At 40.8% G+C, this 21,142-nt stretch overlaps 1 protein-coding gene across 4 annotated transcripts in view; it reads left to right on the top strand.

The window, feature by feature from the left end:
* The window catches only part of samd12 (sterile alpha motif domain containing 12), a 52,643-nt gene that overhangs the window by 8,306 nt on the left and 23,195 nt on the right, over positions 1-21,142 (top strand). For 3 of the 4 annotated variants that reach the window (XM_064345734.1, XM_064345713.1, XM_064345728.1), the window contains exons 2-4: positions 5,414-5,592; positions 12,331-12,460; positions 18,337-18,477. In XM_064345734.1, the coding sequence (XP_064201804.1) occupies positions 5,414-5,592; positions 12,331-12,460; positions 18,337-18,477 (450 nt within the window). Of the gene's footprint in view, positions 1-5,413; positions 5,593-12,330; positions 12,461-18,336; positions 18,761-21,142 lie in introns of those variants that run through there. The other variant, XM_064345720.1, reaches the window with a different exon arrangement.

Genomic DNA, 21,142 nt, shown 5'->3' with positions numbered 1-21,142 from the left:
ATCCTGCATAGTAAGCCTTTAATATCCTACTGCATGTGCATTAATATGCAGAATGTAGGCTAGATCTATTGGGTTGTCAGAGGCTAAATCTATTGAATTGTCTTCAGAGGCTGTGCCAGGCAAACACAAAAGAAAGAGTGAGAAGAAACAAAAAAGATGATTGTGGTGGCGGTATTTTTGATGATGAATGCTGGTGATTATTGTTATTATGATGGTGATTGTGGGGTCCTTTCAGTCTCCTCACCGAGTGTGGAGGCCATAATTGCTTTTAAAGAGAGCAGCTACATAACAACGCACAAGAACAGCTGCCACAAGCTCTTTCCCTGCATTTAGCGAAGGGCAGAGGACAGCCGTGGGGCTGACCTCTTTGGTTGCATGTTTTTGTACCTCTATTGTACCTGTTTTTGTACCTCTATTGTTCCTTGTGCTCATATTTAGTGAACTTATTTTATGTTGGCTGAATTTCTATTATTTTGATGTGCTAAATTTGGTGGTTCCCAATGGTTCATTGTTTAGCTATTGTGGAATTGTGTAATCGTCAGTTTTATTTTTCATTGCTGCTGTTATTAGAATGAATAGACTGTATGTTATCATTGTTATATAAAGGTAGTGGAAAAAAATATGGAAAATGTGCAAGGCAAAACAAGTCGGCTATTTGCAAGAGCTTCAGTAGCCAACAGCACAACAAGGTTAAAGGTGATGTCCGCATGGAGCTCTGTGGGAATGACATCAGTGGGAGGAAGTGCATTTTCCAGGCGTGTGATTCAGAACAGGGCAAGCAAGCCGCCCCAGATTATTCTCATTTTGCGGGTAGACCAGCACATCACATTGCGCTTTAGATTTTTGTTCATTACATCTGTCGGTAAATGATATAGGCTAGACGTCTGTTAAGATTGTTATGAGGAAGCATTCTTCTCTTTTGTGGTCAATGAGTAGGCCCCGGAAAGAACTGTAGACATGGGCAAGTCACACTCATTTCATGGGCAAGTCCCTCTCATTTCTGAAATCTTATCTTTTCAGCGGGGGTTAGAATGGGGGTTAGCCTATACTCTTTCAACATCTTGGAAAGTTTTTGTTCGGATTTTTGGTTTTCGTTTCTTCCCGGTTGTAATACAGTCACAAGGACATATTTCCTTCTCAATGGGTAGTAGCCTATGTGGAAAACCTAATGGTAGGAAAATATCCACCAAATCACTCATGGTTATATTTAGAAATCTATTCTATTATTTCTCAGTGAATAAAAATGTTGATTAAATGTGAACTTGTCAACAGTACCATACAGAAACTTGGCAGAGTTGGTGGTTATCTTTCTTTTTCTCACTATCAATATTTGCTATTTGCTGCAAGTATATTTTTACCATGACAGGATTCAGTGTTCTGGTTTGTAAAATGTGTAGTTTCAGCTGCACAATGAGAAGATAAAATATTTCGGTGATTTATTCGTTTTTTTTGGTGTTTTTTTTGTTTTTTTGAGGAGATGCTGTATGTTTCTGTGGAAGGCTGACTATTGAGGGTTTTGCTCTGGGAATTTGAGGCTGGGAGTTCATGGGACTTTAAAGACCATGAAGGGGGAGTGTGTTTCAAAGTATGGGTAGCAGGGGAGAAACGCAACAGAATATGATACTGATCTACTAATGAGGGGTCCTGTTGCCAGTGGAAGCTGTAAAATTACTGTAAAATGGCCTCTGGTTCTGCTCCATTCCAATTTGAGCTAAAGTTTAGAAACTCTGCAATGTTAATTGTCCTTCACAAGGGCATATGCTAGGCTAATGCTTTATATCAGAACAATAGGCTTGTTTTCAGACTCAAGATGTAGCCTACCTAAACAGGATATAGGTGATTGAATAGTCTATTTTAATTTTTCTACATTTACAGTAATATCATTGGTTCATCTTGTAATTCGTTCCCCCCCATATCATTTGCATGGAATCAGAATGTTCTCATTGAAAGCAGGGCATTTGTCATTGTTGCCTGAATGGCTGGAATTCTCTACAAGCACTGATACATAAACTATTATTGCTGGATTTGATACTGAACTTCCTTCATACCTGTCCTCGGGTTATAGTTTATGCTGTTTGCTGTTTAGCTGTTGAAATTGAGATGTTGGTGAAAACCTCTGCTCTGTGAATGCCTTGCATAACCACGCCGGGCTCCTACGTGACTGGAATGGTGAGAGGTGAGGCTGAACACTGAACCTTGGACGGTAAGCCAGAGCAGCTGGCATGGCCGCTTCCTCGCAGAGAGAGGGAGAAGGAAGAGGGGGAAGAAGAGCAGGAGGAGGGGTGAGCGCTCTTTGTGCGTCTCCCCGCTCCTGCTGTTCTCCCAGCGCTGATGTCACTGAGGAAAAAGGGGAAAAGGGAGGAGCGCTCCTGGATATTTTTAGCAGAAGAGGCTAAAAAAAGCCCCAGAGCTCCCAAGGGGCTGCGGCAAAGCCGAGCACTGAGAAACAACTGGAACACACTCTCTTGCTCTCTCAATCTCAGTCTGTCTGCTTCTCTCTTTCTCTTTCTTTCCTTCTTCAACCTCCTCATCTTCATTTCTTCTTTTTCTCTCATATCAGTCATCCACTCATACTCATATTCTGTGTCTTTTTTTCATTCCATTCTTTATCTTTTCTTGCTCTCTCTCTGTCATCCAGCTCGTGCCTTTGGTGAGATTGATTTATGTGCAGTGTAGCCTGCTTTAATACCTCCTCCAGCCAATATATGAAGCCGGAATTTCCCGGAACGATGAGAAAAAATGGAAATTCACCCAATGAATTGTTGTTCAGCAAGTCATGCTTTACATTGTTAGCAAATGCCTGTCTCATTCATATCTACCTAGATGTTTTGCACATCTGTAATTATACTAGAATTCAGTGAAGCTGAAAGTGAATTCAGTCCTTTACTGGTTTGTGGGCATTGGCTAATGTTTTATGATGTCACAATGTATTAATACTGCAACAACCGATGATTTGGTTGTCTGAACCGTCTTGGTTCAGGTAAGACTAGAGAACATGCAAAAAATGCTATGGTGTGTGTGTGTTTTTGTGTGTGTGTGTGTGTGTGTGTGTGTGTGTGTTCGTATGGGTGTATGTGCATGTGTACGTGCTTGTGTGTATGTGGGGAGAGGGTGGGGGTGGTGTTGATGTGTAGATGCAGTTACGAGGAAGTTATGAGGAATTCAGTCATCGTTTGTGGAAACTCCCACCCTCCACCTCTCATTTTGGAAATGTCCTACCATAGAAACAAGCGTGAAAGTGGTGCATTGCTTTAGAAAGCAGCCTCTGTATTCTTTAAATTTTATGTCCTGAACATAATTTCCAATTATTTTAATGCAGGAACACAGAACTAAATCAGTGTTTATACCGGTATTTATTAATAATCTCTTATTACGTACACAAGGCAGGTCATTCCAGAAACCTCATCAATTTCACAATTCATTCCTTCGAACATCAGGGCTTGGATTAAGTGAATTACAAGCAATTACCTTGATAAAAGAAATGTGAAATACCAATTACAATAGGCATTACAGTAGTCAATTATGCTCAGCCCTTGGGGCTGCCAGTTATAGTTGTCACTGGCATGTTCAATATTTATTTGCTTACTGTGGGGTGTGTCACTGCACCAAGGTCAGTGCTCTAGTTGTAATGCAGTCTTCGTTGATTGTGGTTTCAGAGTTGGGTGTGCCTGTACATTAACTTGGCTATGTTTAAAGGTTAAGAATGATCTTAAATCATATACGTAGATGCTAATTATGGTGTCCTAAAATTAGTGTCATTGTCTTTGCCAGTTCTACTAGCATGCATTCCACTAGCATGCATTCCTTACCATTGAGTGAGTGCTTTTTTTTCAAATTGAAATAACAAAAATACTTTTTAAATTACTTTGGAGATCATGGGAAATTTTGGACTAAACTGGGTTTAGATCTACGAATTTACATTTATTTACAGCCAAAAGGACAAAGCAACACGGACTTAATGGTTAATTTACATCACTTAGGGCCGGTTTCCCAGACAAAGATTAAGCATAGTCTGGACTAAAAAACGTGTTCCCAATGGGGATATCCACTGAAAGAGAAAACTTAATCTTAGGTTTAATCCTTGTCTGGGCAACCAGCCTGTAGTTTTTTTAAGTCTTTCATTTTCCAACATTGTACACCACCGCCATCTAGTGGTGAAATTGCAAATTAAACATGCTAAATCTTGGAGAGAAATATTCAGTAAGTCATTGTAATACTACTTTGGCTACTGTAAACACCACTTGTCCTTGTTGACTGCTTCTCTTTTTGAATCCTTATTAACAAACATGTAGTAATTGAAAAACAAGTTAATTGTGTTGAAACTATTGAAAAATACTTTTATATTTCAAATTATTAGTATTAATAATGTTTCTATTAATGTTTCCAGGTTTACTGGAAGGATTAATGGCTTGTATTAATTTATAAAATAAGGGAATTAATTCATGCCTGCCAATTGTGAAATATTAATATGTTCATGAACATAACAGTCGCTTCAGAGTTCATCCCCAAGTGCAAAGTCATCCAATAGCTCCCCTAATCCCCCACTTATACATAAAATTGCATTCATAAACATTGACCAAATATACATGGCTACATCATCATCAAGTAAGTGTTTACAGTAGATGAACAATCTGTTTAGCTCTGCTTTGATTTCAAATTATGTGTGTTTAGAGAACACTGACAGTGGAGGATGCACAATTAAGTTCTTAAGTAGAATTCTTTGTTAAACATAGTGATTGGTTAGTACACACTTTAAATATTGGCTACTGCATCATAGCAGCTAAAAATATGAACTAGCAGAAAGGGGAACAGTTATTAGTCCATTTGCATGTAAAAACTGATGCTTGTTGCCTAAATTCTTCAGATTACATTTGAAGAACACCTGGATTCAAATAGTTTATTGAGGCCCTTATTTGTGGTCTGCATATGCTTAGAAAGTTGTTACTGATGTGGAAATTCAACGTGTTTTCAATCGTACAGTAATTTTACAATGCCGCAATGTTATCAACAGTGAAGTTTGCATTAGGCTGAGAAGTATTGTGGTGTCAGCTGTATCATTTGTTTGGGAAGACTGAGTCTTTCTGACCGTTCTTTTGCTTGTGCACAGCTCGGGGAAATCATTATTTCTGTAAGTTCAAGTGGTCCTGCGATGGCCTGAGGAAATGCGAGCAGTTACTGCTGAGAGAATTTCTGAATTTGCATAAACGGAATTTGGAGGCTCTATTGGGTTTAAATTCCTGATTGAATTAGCCTGCTTCATGTTATGTTTGACATTTGATCATGCAGCTTATAAGGTGGACATATGCCATCCAGATGTGTTTACAACGGATGCAGTCTTTGCAGAGTTTTGTGCGATGCAGTTCCCTAAATGATTGTCACCTGTCACAGTCATACTTGCCCTCTCTCTTCCCAGCTGTCCACTGCAACCTGAGTCAGAATGGTTTAGATCACCAGGTGTGCCCAGAGGATGTGACATCACCCTTGGATGAACTGCCAATCGGTCATGGAGTGGCCATCGATGACGATAGCCCCACCTACCTGGACCAGAGGGATCCCATCTACCAGCAGGCCTCAGACTCGCAGGCCACGCAGGTAACAAGCAGGCCGGACTGTCCTGGATGCTAGCTCATGCACTTACAAATCCATTGGCTTGTGATTTATCTCATCAACATTTGACTTCCAAGTAACGTACACTACTTTTTTGTTGCCGAGATATTTCATTATTCAGTGAAAGAAAATGGCGTCTTCCTCTTCTCTTCCAACACAACAGCCTGTGTTCTGCGCCAATTTTATCCTGAAACTATTGGCTGTCGGCCAAAGCTTAAATCTGTTTCTCCCTTCGGTGATTTCTTTTTGAATTTAGATAGCTCTCAGTAGGTTGTGACTCGGGTGCTGGTCATGACATGCGTGCTAGTTACTGCATTGATATTCTTTGACCATGCCCCTCATGAATTTTCATATAGCAGATGCAAGGATAGTCACCTCATTCAAAATTCAGAATTTAAAAATGCGAAGCAATACAACATAGCTTTCGCTTATTGTGTGCAGGCCGGGTGAACTACTTTAAACCTTAATGGACTGTATACATCTTTCAGAATATCTTCATCTGGTTTGAACACAGTGATGACATGAACTAAACCTGCTCGTGCTCCTGTGCTCACTACAGTGCTGACTGTATAGTACAGAATACTTGGCTGTCAGACCTAATATCAAACATGAAAACTGGCCTGGCTGTGTGTACATATTTCAGAAGTCGGCAATTTTTATGTGTATAAATACAGAACATAACTGTATTGTCCTGATTTTTACATTAGGTGGCGCTGTTCATTCACTGGAGCTGTTTTTGTGAGGTTGCAGCATAAATTTTTTGGGAGAAGGTTTCACTGAGAGGGCTAAGAGAAATTATTGAGGCAACAATAGCATTTTTAATTGGTATGTGATAATGGACATTCTTTTGAAATTTTAATTTTACCATTGTCAAATAATCTAACAAATGTTTTATTCTCTCCAGTAATTGAATTTTAATATGTGGGATTGAGGTCTGTTGCAGTGTGCTGATGGGGTGACAGTACTGTCAAAAATATAGATTCTAACATTTAAAAGCAATTATTATTAATTGCAGAACAAAGAAACGAATAAGGAAATAAAGTCTGTGCAAATGATCACAGTTACACAGTCATGGAAGTAAAGATGTTAGTAAAAGTATAGTGAACAAAGAATCAGCATCAGCTGTAATAAATAGGCTTGCCAATAAAACAAAACAGGGTTTAAGAATTCCTGATTCACTTGTTGTGGCATGTGCATGTTATTAATTTGCTTAATAAGTTGATTTAATTGGCTTTGAAATTTTCTTTGACTTATCATGCAGTTAGGCTCACTGGATGTGTCCACTTTGAATAAATTAAATTATGTTGCATTGATCCATTCAATTGAAAGTTTGTGTTGATGTCAGATATTTAAATTCAGTTCCAGCATTGTTATTTTCCTGTGGGGGAAAAAAAAAAAAACTTATCTGTGTTGAATAGATCAAATAAACCCCGCTTTTTACGCTTTTTGACTTTTAATGTGTCCCTGGGTAGTGCTAGAATCTGATTAGAAAGTATAACTATTGGACTGAAATTAGACAATAGCACAATTAAGGTTGTATATGTGATCATTGAATGTAGTACAAAGGTAGTTCTCTTCCACGTTCCTTGTATGTAGTTAGAGTAGACTTCACTATCAAATTATGTATTCTGTTATATCAGTATGGCATTACTACAGAAGTAGTCTGAATAGCAAATGAATCGTTTAACTTTTTTAAAAACATTTTTCTCAAACACGGATTCTATTTCCTTTAAATCAAGCCATTCAATGTATGTGTTTCGCTTAAAATTTGTTCACGTAGATTATTTGCAAGTAGTTTTTTACATTTTAATTTCAAACCATAACTATTGAATCACCCTTGTTTTCATTATTTGCTCCACTGGAAGTACACGGTTCTTCATTTTTTTAGGTTTTGACATGTGATCTGCGTAAGTATTTTGAGGGAGCTTAATTGAAAGGGATTTTGAAGATATGGTGGTAATAGTGACCTAGAGTCTAGGGGTGGGGGGGGGGGGTGGGGGGGGGCACAAGGCTATACTAGTGCACAACTCTGAGTGATAGAGGGATAGAGAGGACAAGGAGGACATGGAGAGGAGGTGTAGTAGACAGTAGTCATGGTGAGGAGGTGTTTTGGATGGAGTGGGTTGGACATGAACCAGAGGACAAAAGGTGAAGGAGTGAAGAACTATAGAGAGAATGAGGGGAGTTTAAATGAGGAGGAGATATGAAGATATGAAGAGAAGTATGACTGTGAAAGAGGAGAGATTTGAAGGAGAGAGGCAGAACAATTATATTTTGAATTTTTCATTAGTTTTTAGTTTCTGAGTTTTTTTTCAGTTTTGATTCAGTTTTCAGGGGGGATTTTCAGGTTTAGTTTATATTTTCAGAAAATTCCTAGTTTTCAGTTTTCTCTGTTAATTTAGTCATTTGTCCAGGGTAAAAAAAAAAAAACGACACATATTTATAAAAACATATATTTACATTTATTTACAATTCATATGTATCTAGAGTCTTATGCGCAAAGTATTAGCCTAATCATGAACTATAAAAAGCACCGTGTTTAGTTGTCAGTCCAAACACTAGTGCAAAAACACTGTCACTGTCCAAATCAAATAAATCTCACTTAGTGTACATGTGTGAATGAGCCTGTGAAAGTTTCCAAAACTACCTGTTCAGGTCCGGGCCGTGGCATAAACGCTCTATGCGGTTGTTTAGGGCCACAACCGCTAGGGGGGCCACACGACCACGAGGGGGGGCCACACGATGCAATGTTTATCTAAGATAAATAAAGTGTTCTGCATGAGAGGCAAACTGTTACGCAATCATGGATGTACTGGCATTACTGGAGTTCAGATGGAAGATAATTGGTGATTTATCTATCATGGGTGCATACTTTTAAGTTTAAAAACAAGAAAAATTGCATTGCCCTGGCGCATTTTAGTTTCTGTTAAGTTTTTGTGTTTGCAAACTGTTGTTTTTATTTTTATTTTGGTGCTAACTGATCCAAAGTATGACTCCTCTTGGTAAGATAAAATGGAGTTAAATCAAAATATCAAACCGTTGTTAGACAGGAAGACATAAACAACCATGAACTCATTCATCATAAAAAGGTTGCATTTCATGAGACCAGAAACACCATGGTGCATGTTGTAAGGCAGTCAAGCAGGAGTGTGTGCCCAGACAAAATATCACAGCTCCCTTTTATACATTGAAGAACTGCGTCACATCGCAGAGGGAGGATAGAGATAGTTTAGGGTCACAGATTTCTGAGGAACTTTTAAAACTTCTAAAATCAATCACATGCCTAATACAGTAAGTATATGTTTCTGTAACTTAACTAAACTGTATAACATATTTCAGCTCAGTCAAAGCTTAATCATTAATCACTTATTTGTCTAATTACTAGCTAATAATCAATTAACATTATTTCTGATTTCTTTTGTAATTTTCCACTTCTCCAATTTCAGTTAACGTGAGTGTTTTTCACACCAATCTTTTTGCTTTTGTGCTCAGAGGAGGAGATGTGTGATTAAGAGAGGTACGTCACTGAAAGAGGAGACGAGGGGGCGGAGTTACAGTAGCTCACAGCTGAGGGTGGAGAGTTCTGAAGCAGGTGGTTTGCTTCCTGGGCCTCAGAAGGCTGTGCATTCAGTTAGGGGTGGATGGGAGTCTGGATTAAGATAGAAGGGGCTCACATTTTCCCTCCTTTTTCACTCCGCTCTACTCCATTCCATATCAGCACTTTCAGTCAGTGGAGTATAATTATCCTAAAATCTTTTTATTGCTTTATGCACACGGCAATTATTGTAATTATCGCCTACATTCCCTTCTCAATGATCTGAAGTTGGGGATCGCACATTAAGGAGTTGGTAATGTTTAATTGCAGAAAACAGTTCTGCCACCTTTGGGCTCTGCAGTTTAAGTGAAATAAATTATAGTTTATTTTTTTTAAAAGCAACTAGCACGTGTTTTTACTTGTTAGTCTTATGGTGTATTGAATGTAATCACAATGCAGGTATTATGTTTTTGCATTTAATTCTGTCAGCTGCTAGGCTGTGTGTAAGAACAAAAAAACACAAAAGATATTCACTTAATATTAAATTCATAGAGCCTTATTAAATTAGTTTATTGTATGTGTGTATGTATGCACATTTTCATATAAAATGTTTGATATATTATTTATAAATATTCTCAAGACCTTGCAAGTGCATATGCTGAGGTGTCATTGCATGATGTATAGTATTTTGACAGTCTGAACTAGATGTGGATCAATTAATAGTTACTAGTCTAGACTATGGCGTACTCCCTCATATATGGATGCATTTAGCCAGTGTATGCAAATTGTAAACGGTGACTTTCAAGTATGTTAACATTATTGCATTCCCACTTGTAACTGCTTAAAAAAGTATGTCAACAAAACCCTTTAATAGTATCATGAATTCATAAATATATGCACTAAATAAATATTTCAGTGTGACCCTCTTAAATGGACATGTTTAGTGATCTGCTGTGAAGAAATCATCTCACTTTACTGAAATTGGCAAATAGTTTGTAGTAGCTAAAATGAAAGAAGACCGTGGTCACTATCTGGTATTGAAACAGCCACTATTAACTCACCAATCATCACTCAGCCAATCGTGAGAGGTCTAGAGAGCCCTGGCCTCCATCAGTGTTGTGTGGGTTTCTTATGTGTAGGGGTCTTTTTTGCCTTCAGCTCTATTTCAGACCTGTTTTACATGCCTGTTCTCAGCAGTTGACACTTGGGTAGAAGTGTTGACAACAGCGACTTGTTTAGATGCTGACCCTACAGTTTTGTACTTTACATTATAACTTGTTTGCGCTGTACTTCATTTGCACCATGAAACAAAGCAAACTTTGGTAAGTAGCTTGTTATTACAAAAGTATATTTTGTCCTATGGTTCAAATATACAGGTCCTGATGATACAGTACATTGGTTACAGTAAAGATTGGACAAAAAAGTACAATTGTTCTGGCAAGAAAATGTATACATGTACCTATAAATTCACACGTTTATAGGTGAATGTCTTTGAGGCAGGCTGGTTACAGGGGTGCTTTTTATTAGGATTTCAGACCCTGTGCTTGTAATTTATGGTGAAGTAGGCTTTTATCAACCCAAAATATAATGGTGTGAACTGTGATAGATGACCAATGAAATAACTTGCCAGCTTTTGAACTGCGCTGCTAGTGTTGTGTAAACTGTTTATTTGTGACTGCTATTTCAGTGCCAGAAGTGTAAATACACATTTCAAAGGTCCCTCGTGGTATTAGAATGGACACCTGTTCTGTAAATTTGTGGAAAAAAATTTGGTACTGATGGGGGCTGTTTTTTCCAAATCAATTTGTGTGAAATAGACTCGCTGTGATGTGTAATGCAGGGGGAAGTGGCTTCAGATACCTTGGGTATAAGTGGGCTGTCGCACTTGAACGAGGCACATAGCCTGCATAGTTTCATCCAGGTGTATAAATGGGTACTGTGCCTGATGGGTAAGTTTCCCTGACAACGGTTAGGCAAACACAGTATGTCATATAACGAATATTTAAAAAAATGAAACATGACTACCCGACTGCTTTTCTGCTGAGATTATTGTCACTGCTGTATATTGGTGTCAACAAACAGCTGAATGCAGGGTAATACGAGTCATGGCTGTTGTGTTAGAATCAGTAATTACCATTTCTGTTTCGCGGTTTACATGAGTTTCGCACTGGAGGGGAACGCCATTTCAGCGTGACACGCCTGGCGTGATGCGTGATCTCAGCGCTCGGAGAACATGCCAAATTACAGCGGTGTCATTAGCCTGCGAATGTCTGAATGAACTCAGACCTGCGGAGAGCTGAGAGCGCTGAGCCAGTTCAGCCTGTCTTCGAGCTGACGCAGTGTTCACCGCGACGTGGAATGTGCTGACGAGGCGTGGCGAGAAGCCGCTCAAAACGGCGTCCCTGACGAAGAGGCCTCGTGGCGGTAGAAGTGACTTTCTGCTTGGCTCGCTAAACGCCTGCAGTCCGTGAGCGTGGAGAACGTGCCTCATTCCATCACAGTGGCCTCTGTCTGCTTCATAGGTGCTCCAGGCCTGTGGATTGTGCGGCTTATTTCTCTTGTGACGTACAGTAGAGGCTGAATGTTAATCCGTCTTCAGGGCCGAGAAAGTGGGACTCTCAGCCATTACTCTCATAATTACAGCATCTGTAGGGGAGGAGGAGTAATATCCACTCCATTCCGGCTCTGCATGGGGCCTGCTGTATTGTAAGGCTTGTTCATCCCTAAGAGAAACCTACACGGGCCTGTCATCAGATGAAAATGAAACAATTCAGGTTAAGTACCCCCGAGTGCCTCGATCAAGGGTGCTTCTTGGGCTTTGAAAATGCAGTCCACTGATTGCAAACCCAGCCTCCTGACTGTTAGAGCCGTGCCAGCCTAATGGGTCAAATGAATCCATCCCCTGCAGTGAGCATCCTTAGTGCAAAGAACAGGCTTTTGTGTAGTGGTAATTATGGGAAAATTTGGAGTTGGGCTTGTACCCGCAAAAAACCTGTAGGTTTATTTTCCATCATTATTTTTGAGGCACTCTACCTGGAATTGTGTAGCTGTACATATATCATATTTAAACAATACAGCCACCTCCTTTGAATTTAATGTAATGAAATATTTTCATTGTCATCCATATCATCTGTAATTTTATGACATCTTGTTTTCACACAAGTCGTTCTTGAATGCTGTGTCCGCAGCCGGGGAACTTGAAGCTGAGCAAGCCGGTCGCCCTGTGGACGCAGCAGGACGTATGCAAGTGGCTGAAGAAACACTGTCCCAACCAGTACCAGATCTACAGCGACTCCTTCAAGCAGCATGACATCACAGGTGAGCCCCCAGCCCAACACTTCATCTCGCTCCTCGGTTCTCAACTTCCTGTTTCTCCACTGACAGCCCTACTGTGAATGATGCTGGAACACACCTTTTTCAACTATTAGTGGTTTGGGATCTTTTATTTACAGGACCTCAGCACATCTGAACCACAAATCCAGCATCAGCTCTTCCACTGTAAATCCTGTATTTTATTCAGCGCTCTCGACAAAGATGCACAGTGCTTTACATAGTGATTTTTAAAATTTATTTATACAAAGAATTTGGCTAACATAAATAGTGGAACCCACAGGAATAAGAGGCATCTTCTAGGAAGATGGAACTTCTTACTGTGACGTCCTGTGAGATATTGTGGGAAAAATAAGTTGGGCTTGAGTGGAAAAACAAAGAAATCATATTGAAATGTAAGTGAGGAAAAAAGTGGGAAAATTTCCCTTGGTAATCAAATATAAAGCTGTTTTATTTAGGTGGAAAATAGAATGTCTCAAGTTTGAAGCTTCAACAAATGCACAGTGCACAACATTGCTGCTTATTAAGAGCTGAAGCAGTGGAGCCCAGTCAGACATGGAAAGCTCTCCAGTGTAAGACAAAGCGTCTGTGCCGGTCAGGGGTACAGCTGCCTAACATGGATCCACATTTAATTAGACAGCGAAGTGGATGTGCCGTCTGGCAGACTGTGCTGAAAGCACTCCAGTCTCTACGTTTTGGCGCTGGCCACTGAAAGTGCCGCCTGCTGCAGCTTATTTTCTGTTTATAAATCTTTACTCACAGTCTATTTATACAGCTGGATATTTACTGAAGTGGTGGTGGTTCAGAGTCTTGCTTAAGGGTACAACGGCAGTGCCCCAGCTGAGAATCAAGTCCACAACCTTAGATCCACAACTGTAACTCCGAGTCCAGTTCCCTGACTGTTGTTGTTGTCGATTATACTGTTGTTGTCATTCATTCATTCATTCATTCATTCATTCATTCATCCATCCTTCCCTTGACACATAAATGTGTCCTGACCTAGTTTACGACTTGGAAATCACTCTGTCACGATGACTAACAATTTCCCATTGCATTGTGCTAATTTCTGTCAATGGATTATGGGTATTAACTTTTTTTTGTATGTGATAATTTAATATCTGTGTTGGCCTTATTCATTGTTTTCATTCAGTAAATAATATGGGCTGTTCTCATAGATGGGGTACTTTGATGTAATGGATGACCTCCATTATATGCAAAACAGAACTATGCATAACTTGGATTTGACAAAGAAAGCATGTATTGGGTATTTACACAGGAGACTGCTCAAAAGCGGCCACTCCATGCCCACGCCACCTATTTCCATTTTTAAACTGAGAAATGAACGGGACAGAGCTTCTGCTGGAGTGGGTCTTTAAAGCAAGCATAGATCCCTGTAGCTCGGGCCTAATGTACTGGCAAAATCCGGAATACGAAACTGCAGAATCAGGGCTCCATCTACTTTCATTTCTATGGGATTGATTACCAGTTTACATGCAATACACGCATGTAGAGAGGCTACAGTTCAGAAAATTCAATTAAATAAAACGCGATGCATGTATATTCAGTGGCTATCTGTTATGCACTCAACAGCTGTATTTTATGTTTGAAATATTAATGTTTCTCTGTGGATTACTCTAGGAATAAAAAGTGAGGCGGTAGAAAGATCATTGTGGAGCTAATCCGTGCTCATGTAGTATGTATTTTTTATTTTATGTATTTTTGCAAATGATGGATGTGACCCTTAGGCTTGGTTCTTGCTGTATCACATGGCATGCGAGTTCATGCGATATCTGAATGTGTTCTGTAATCTCCTGCAAATGATTTATCTGGAAATCCATCTGTGAGAGATGCTGAAAGCAGATTAAAGCACAGAGTAATTGTACTATCCTGAAAGCCGTATGGAGGATAGCACTCTGTGCTACCTTCATTAACACAGAGTGCCAAGCAGGAGCTTGTATTGAAATAATGCAGATCTTTCATTATCTGAGAATAAAATTTGCATCTAATTAGAGCACCGAGAACAGCCTGTTGGGAACACTTGACATTCATTTTGCCGAAAGAATCACAGCATGGTCAAATGTACTGTCTTTCTCAACGACAGAACTGCTTCTCTGTCTGTCTCCCCCTCCTTTCTCTCTGTTCATCTGTCTGTCCCTCACTGCATCTCTGTCTCTTTTTACGCTCCCTCTCACCTCCTCTCACCTTCTCTCACCTTCTTTCGATCGGAGGCATAATGCTGTCGGTTCTTGGGAGCAAAAGGAGAAAGGAGGAATTTGTTGACGGCGGAAGAGAAGTGCCGGATTATTTAGCGGCTCGCATGTCTTTCTTCTGCTGTCAGGCAATTGATTCAGCCGCCATCAGCAAAACAATTCGCCATCAACAACGAAGAAAAGCCTCCAGTTTAACTCTCTCCCAGGAACTTCATTTAAAGAGATCAATAGTGCTGTGTTTCGGAGGACGACTCTCTCTCCTCTGTGATCAGCGCAACTGCGGGGTTCCAGGGGAACTCCCTGCCACTCTGTCAGGAGCGTGAAGAAGATTGACAGCACTGTCAGATTTGTTAGATAGACAGTACTGTCTCGTGTGAGAGAGAGACAGAATTATCGTTACTGTTATGCGTCAGACAGTGTCACGCGCGAGAGCGGCCAATTGCACTCCCAGTTGGGTCAGACAGACAGACTGTCCTCCTGTGTGATTCTGCTCCGTCGGGCATTTGACAGATTTGAGCACCTCCACGGTGTAGGCTGGTAGTCATGGTTGCTTTCTCGTCGTGCACAGTGTGTCTTGCGCAGGGAATTGTGGGTATACTTGTTTTCCCTGTGTTTTCCCAAGTTCCACCTGGCAAAGTCTGACTTCAGTTCTGTGTCTCTGTACTCAGCACTCATTGACCTCGAACACGCCGTCAGATTCATTCAAGCAGTTCCGAGTTACTGTCCTCTGAGGTTCACTAAAAAGGGAGGGTGGCGTAAATTTGTAGATCCCTCACCCCACCACACGCCCAGCCCGGCCCACTACAAATGCGTAATTAGTAGACTGCAGTCGCAGTGCTGGGGGTGGAGGGAGCAGGATGACACAGGAAGGTGAGCACATTAATTCAGCAACATTAATCACAGCTTCAGGGTCCAAATGCGGAGATTAATGTGCAAGGGATTCTGGGAGGCAGTAGTCCCGCTCCGTCTCTTTCATTAATTTCCCTGCTATGCACGTAGTCCTTTCCCCAAAGTGAGGACAGGGCTGTTGAGGCTCGTTCAGATTAGGCTCGGGAACACCGTGGGCACCAGTGACACTACAAAGTGCTTTCTACACAATGACCAGGCAGTGGAGTATTCATTTTCTTATCCGATTAGCCAGGGAACGCGTCAGTGGAAAGGGTTGTGAGGTGGCTGAGCGGCTATTTCTCACAAACTTGTCTCATTGAAAATGGCATGTTTAAGGACAGTGTTATTAACATCCTGCTTCTTTTGAGAGGGGGCAATAGGACATGATGGGTAGGGCTAACGGTGGCTATGATCCAACCATGCTTTCCCTGTCTATAACTATGCATCTTTAACAGCAGCATCAATGCCCTTCAGGTGATGTCTGTGATCATATTATTTACCCAAGGGTAACTGTGGACAGGCACCATAAATATTTTTTCATTCACTTTTCATTTGAGGCCTGATCATGTTGTCCTGAAAAAGCAAAACGCGACTGATTAGTTGCATGCAAGTGAAGTCAAAAGCCTTACGGACAAATGGCTGATATATTTTCACCCGGGACATTTTTTAACAGTATGGATTCTAGGTGGTGGGTTCAGTAGAGCTCGATTGTCTTGTGAAAGCACATGATTTTGTGTATGCCCATATATAAGAGGTAGATGAGTTGAGGTAGGTAGATGGAAATACTGCATTTGTTGAATATTTTCCCCATGTGCTTATATTATTGTCTTTATAAATTGTATGATTGGCAGACACCCTAATTCGGTCTGTTGGAATTTGATATGTTATCCGTTCATACGGCTTTTCCCCAGCTTCCCTGGGCCTGATCAGAGAGCGCCAGTGCGCTAGGCAGCCAAGTACAGCAGTCTGCCTTTTACTGTGTGAAGAATGGGAAACGGGCACGGTGTTGATGAGGAAGCAGTTGTATCAGATGAACGTAAATCCTAAAGCTTAAGGCTGATACCGGCAGCAAACAGCGTTTGATAAAAACTGATTAGCTGCGTGTGCTTCACACGTCTCTGGAGTGCGCTGTTGTTGCCAGGTAATGGACGGAGAGCGTGACGATGCACGCTTTTTCTAGGCAGAAACAAGAAAAATATTGGAGTGATTCTAATGGTAATGGATTGGCCATACAGGCGCATAATAAACACTGCTCTGACTCTGGCTGTGCGCTGTGTGTGCTGTCTCTGTTCCCTTCATAGGGATCTCCCTCTGTGGCCATTTCTCCCTCCTCACTTCAGCTCCACTTCTATTGGCGTGAGTTGTTTATAGCGTTATCTCTCTCTGTGTTATTCAGTCGTTTGGCCGTCCTCGTTCTGCGGTCCTTCGGCTCCAGCTACCAATCAGCAGCCGAGGAGGGGGAGGAGCCAGGTGACCTCAGAGCTGAGGCTCTATCTCTCAGTTCTCTGCTCTGCTGAGCTCCACCACTCTTAAAGCTCATTTATGCCTTGAAAAATTCCTGCCTGTGTCTTTGGGGACGTTGAAACTACTGACCCACAACCAAACAAGGAAAAATGTTTGTCTGTAGTGAGAGGTTTTTGCACATTGTTTAAAAAGTAAGTAAGCTGAGTTTGATGCTTCATGTACAAGCAAACGCCCGTATACAGGGCATCTGTCTGCCCAAGGGCCATTACCCACAATCCATTTTTTTTTATTGCTTTTAGAACAAAACATAAATACACTAGCTACCATTTTTAAAGTGTTTGGTATGACTTGGCCAGGAATTGAACTCAGTTTTCTGGGGTCAAGGCAGACATTCTAACCATGAAATGGTTATTTCAGTGGAGAAAAGGGCACAAGAAAGAAAGCTCAATAGACCGAAAGAAATGCAGTCAATAAAGGAGAATGGTCATTTATGTAAACACACGCAAACTCACACGTGCACACACACACAACACACACGCACGCACGCGCACATAAGCTGTATAATTGAGCTATATCTGTACAATCAATGCATGCAAAATAATTCTATGAGCTCAGACGTGCTACATTTGTCTCTGACTGGAGAAATAGCACTGAACGTTGTAACATAATGACTGTACTCAAAAAAGCATGTAAAAATAGCCTGTTCATGGTGGCCTGTCTGGAGCAACCTTCAGCATATTGGATAATAACAGCCGACCAACCTTCACAGTGATTAATTACGCTATTGGTTTATAGGACACAGCAACATTATGGGATTTTTTTTGCTTTAAATATGATGCATGATCCTACTAAATATAGATCAATCAAGCTAAATTTTTGTTTTATTTTTTGTAATTACATTGCTGAGTCCACAAGGGAAAAATGATAACATTGAAATGAAAGATTGTGCCACTTATGAAAACAAATTGTACAATGACAAAAAGTATGACCAACTAAACAATGGCAATTTATCAATTACTGCGAACAATTGGCGCTTGACATTCATTGAATGGATGCATGTGATTTATATTGAGGAACTGGGTTCAGCTGAGACGTGGGGCTTTCTCACCCCGGTCAGCAAGGCAACATGGTCCACTGCTGTTTTATTGGCTCGGGTCATCAATATAAGGCAATGTAACAGATATTGGTTTAAGGAATTAAGGGGGCACACAGAGTGAAAATGCTGATGTCTTGTTTCAGTTTGACTCTCTGCAGCCCCCTCCCCCTCATGCCCTGCGCTGTCTCTGTGCCCCTCGCCCCCAGGCCGAGCTCTGATGAGGCTGACGGACAGGAAGCTGGAGCGGATGGGCATCATGCAGGAGAGCCAGCGGCAGCACGTCCTGCAGCAGGTCCTGCAGCTGAGAGTGCGGGAGGAGGTGCGCAACCTGCAGCTGCTGACGCAAGGTACGGGCTGCTACGCTGACCCTGGATAAGTCCCTGTCCTTTTTCAGACTATTATTATGGGTCTGGACTAGCAATGGGTTAGATAATCCTGGATCAGGTATTGGGGGATAGACAGTGCAGCGCACTGATATCCATGTATGGGCTGTAATTTTTTGCTTGTCACTCATGTAGCTTTAAGTGATTTTGGTAGATTTTGTATTGTGTAGTATTTATGTCTCCTCCTAACTTTCAATTTCACTGTAAAAATGTAATATGACAACTTTTTCATACAACATCTGAATTTTTTATTGTCTCATTTATTTGGGATTGTCCATCTATCCATCCATCCATTATCTATACCCACTTATTCCTGGTCAAGGTCATGGGAGGTGCTAGCGCCTATCCCAGCATGCATTGGGCGAGAGGTAGGAAACAAGTGGGATTGTAATTTCTTTGATTCTGGCTTTGTGTGTCCATACCAGAATTGTGTCAGTCAGTTGGCTTTGGGCTATTTCATGGATTGGTCTATGAGTAGAGTAGGATAGAAATGGCCGGGTGATATAACGGGAGTGGAAGTGAACTGGGTGATTGTGTGGTAGGGAGAAGCTGTCTAGTGGGAGTGGGGCCGGTTGGGGAAAAGAAAAAAACAACTATAACAGAACGGGAACCCAGCGAAAGGCACCTGTTGGTGTGTAAGCCCTGTGGCGGGTAATTGCAGGTGGTGATTCATCTCAGCTCTTAGACTGCTGACACCGGTGCTGTTGCTGCTCATGTAGCTGCCTGGGAGCGACCCTGGTTTCTGTTGATGGGCAGCAGAGTTCTGCTTGTGTTCCCTCAATGACCTTCCTTCAGCTGTGCGGTCCTTTTGCCGGTGGTAAAATGGCCGAAGGTTATGCGGCATAGTGGCTAGGGATCTAAAGAAGCAACTTGGGCTCACCATCAGAAGGTTCCAAGGCTCCTATTTTAATCCTGGTGCTTAACCTGAATTATATTCTTCCATGTGTATATGCATTTTAAATTGCTTGGTTTTAGGACATTCTATAAATCCATGGTAGTATTCTACTTTAATAAACAGTGATTGATTATTATAATTCTGGCATTAGGGTGACATGGAAACCAGTGAAGGACAGTCGATGGTGCAGCCAGTTTACAACACGGGAGGTGATCCAGGCATAGTGGTTAGGGAAGTGGGAAGTCCACATTTTCAGAGTTACTCCTTTGATACAAAGTGCTTACCTTTAAATGCAGTTGTAAATATGTGATTATGTGAAAGGAAATATGTTTGCTAAATGAATAAGCAATGTAATATTATGTATTCCTGTGGTTAAAAGTTAGGAGGAGATCGGAGACGCACACAGTAGTGTTTTCTATCAGGATCATTTTGGTATGGAGAAGTCAATAGTCATAGGACAACATAACCTTTAAAGATATGTATTTGTAATTTTGTGATTTAGCAGACATTTTAGCTGGAAAGGCTTACCAAAGTACATTATTAAGGTAAATTATGGAGAATGACAAGGGTTTATTCTTTATTTCAGGAATTAATTTACCCTTGTGCCTCAATTTATATATGTCTCCAATTTCCTTGTGAGGCTAACATTGTATGTTTGTTTTTGCACGTCCTAAATATCAGTACATTCAAGTATGTCTCTCATATCTGAAATTATGTGAAAAATGTTCATCTATTGTAACAGTTATTTTTTGAGAACAGAAGCAGCAGTAAATATGGATAACAAAACAATAGTAAATATTTAGAGTTATAAAATCTCAATTATAATCTATATTTGCACCAGATGTACCCTACATATTCTTACATTTGATTTATAGATTATTACAAATAAATATGCTGATGCTTAACGCCACATTTTCTCCGTTAAAAGGAATTACAGTTTCTATTTTATGTTGTTTCATTAGCCTGAAAAGTTCAGTGTTTTTTATGCACACTCTTGCACCCTGATTAGCTGCATTTTAAAAGGCATCCCTATTATACGCAAATGACCCTGTGCTTTTCATGCAATTACATTCATTACTCCTGCCTTTGAGCCCTCAGAACTCCAGTTTCATTAGTAAATAATTAGAGCTGATGTTATCCGCGGTTGCGTTTCCAGGGCATCTGTGAGTTTGGGTGTTGTTTTCTCTCGCCGCGTGCTCTCTGCGTCCGGTCACGTCTGTAGAGCGATGGAGAGAGACTCGGGCGGAGAGGAGATGTGGATTCTGAATTCGGGTCCTTACCCTTGGGTCCGAGGGACCTCTGTAAGGGCGTCTGTTGTACAAGATGTGCAGGGGTCACGCGCATTCCCGAGCGGCAGGAAAGATCCACCCTGTGAGTGAGGGTGGCAGCGTGCCGAATTCAGTATAAATCCCATCCTTGATAGGGCTTCTGCTGAGCAAATAGTTTGATAATGTGGCATAATTAATCATTTCACTAATTAATAAATTTGTGAGTGCAAATTCAACCTACATTCAGGTATACATTTTTAAACTGTAAAATAAACTGCTCATACTTTATCAAGGAGTAGTCGAGTAAAACCACTGAATCCGTTGATACCTACATCTAAAAAGCTTTTTAGAATCTCACTGACAACATCTCCTTTCAACAGCTATGAGACTTCAAGTCTCATTGCTTTTACAGATAACAAACCAAAAAATTTCATCTCATCCAGCAAGTGATTTATGGTGCTATTTA

The sequence above is a fragment of the Anguilla rostrata genome, chromosome 1, assembly GCF_018555375.3.
Source record: "Anguilla rostrata isolate EN2019 chromosome 1, ASM1855537v3, whole genome shotgun sequence".
Lineage (NCBI taxonomy): Eukaryota > Metazoa > Chordata > Actinopteri > Anguilliformes > Anguillidae > Anguilla > Anguilla rostrata.
Note: the sequence above shows the minus strand (reverse complement) of the source record. Positions and strands in the feature narration are given on the sequence as shown.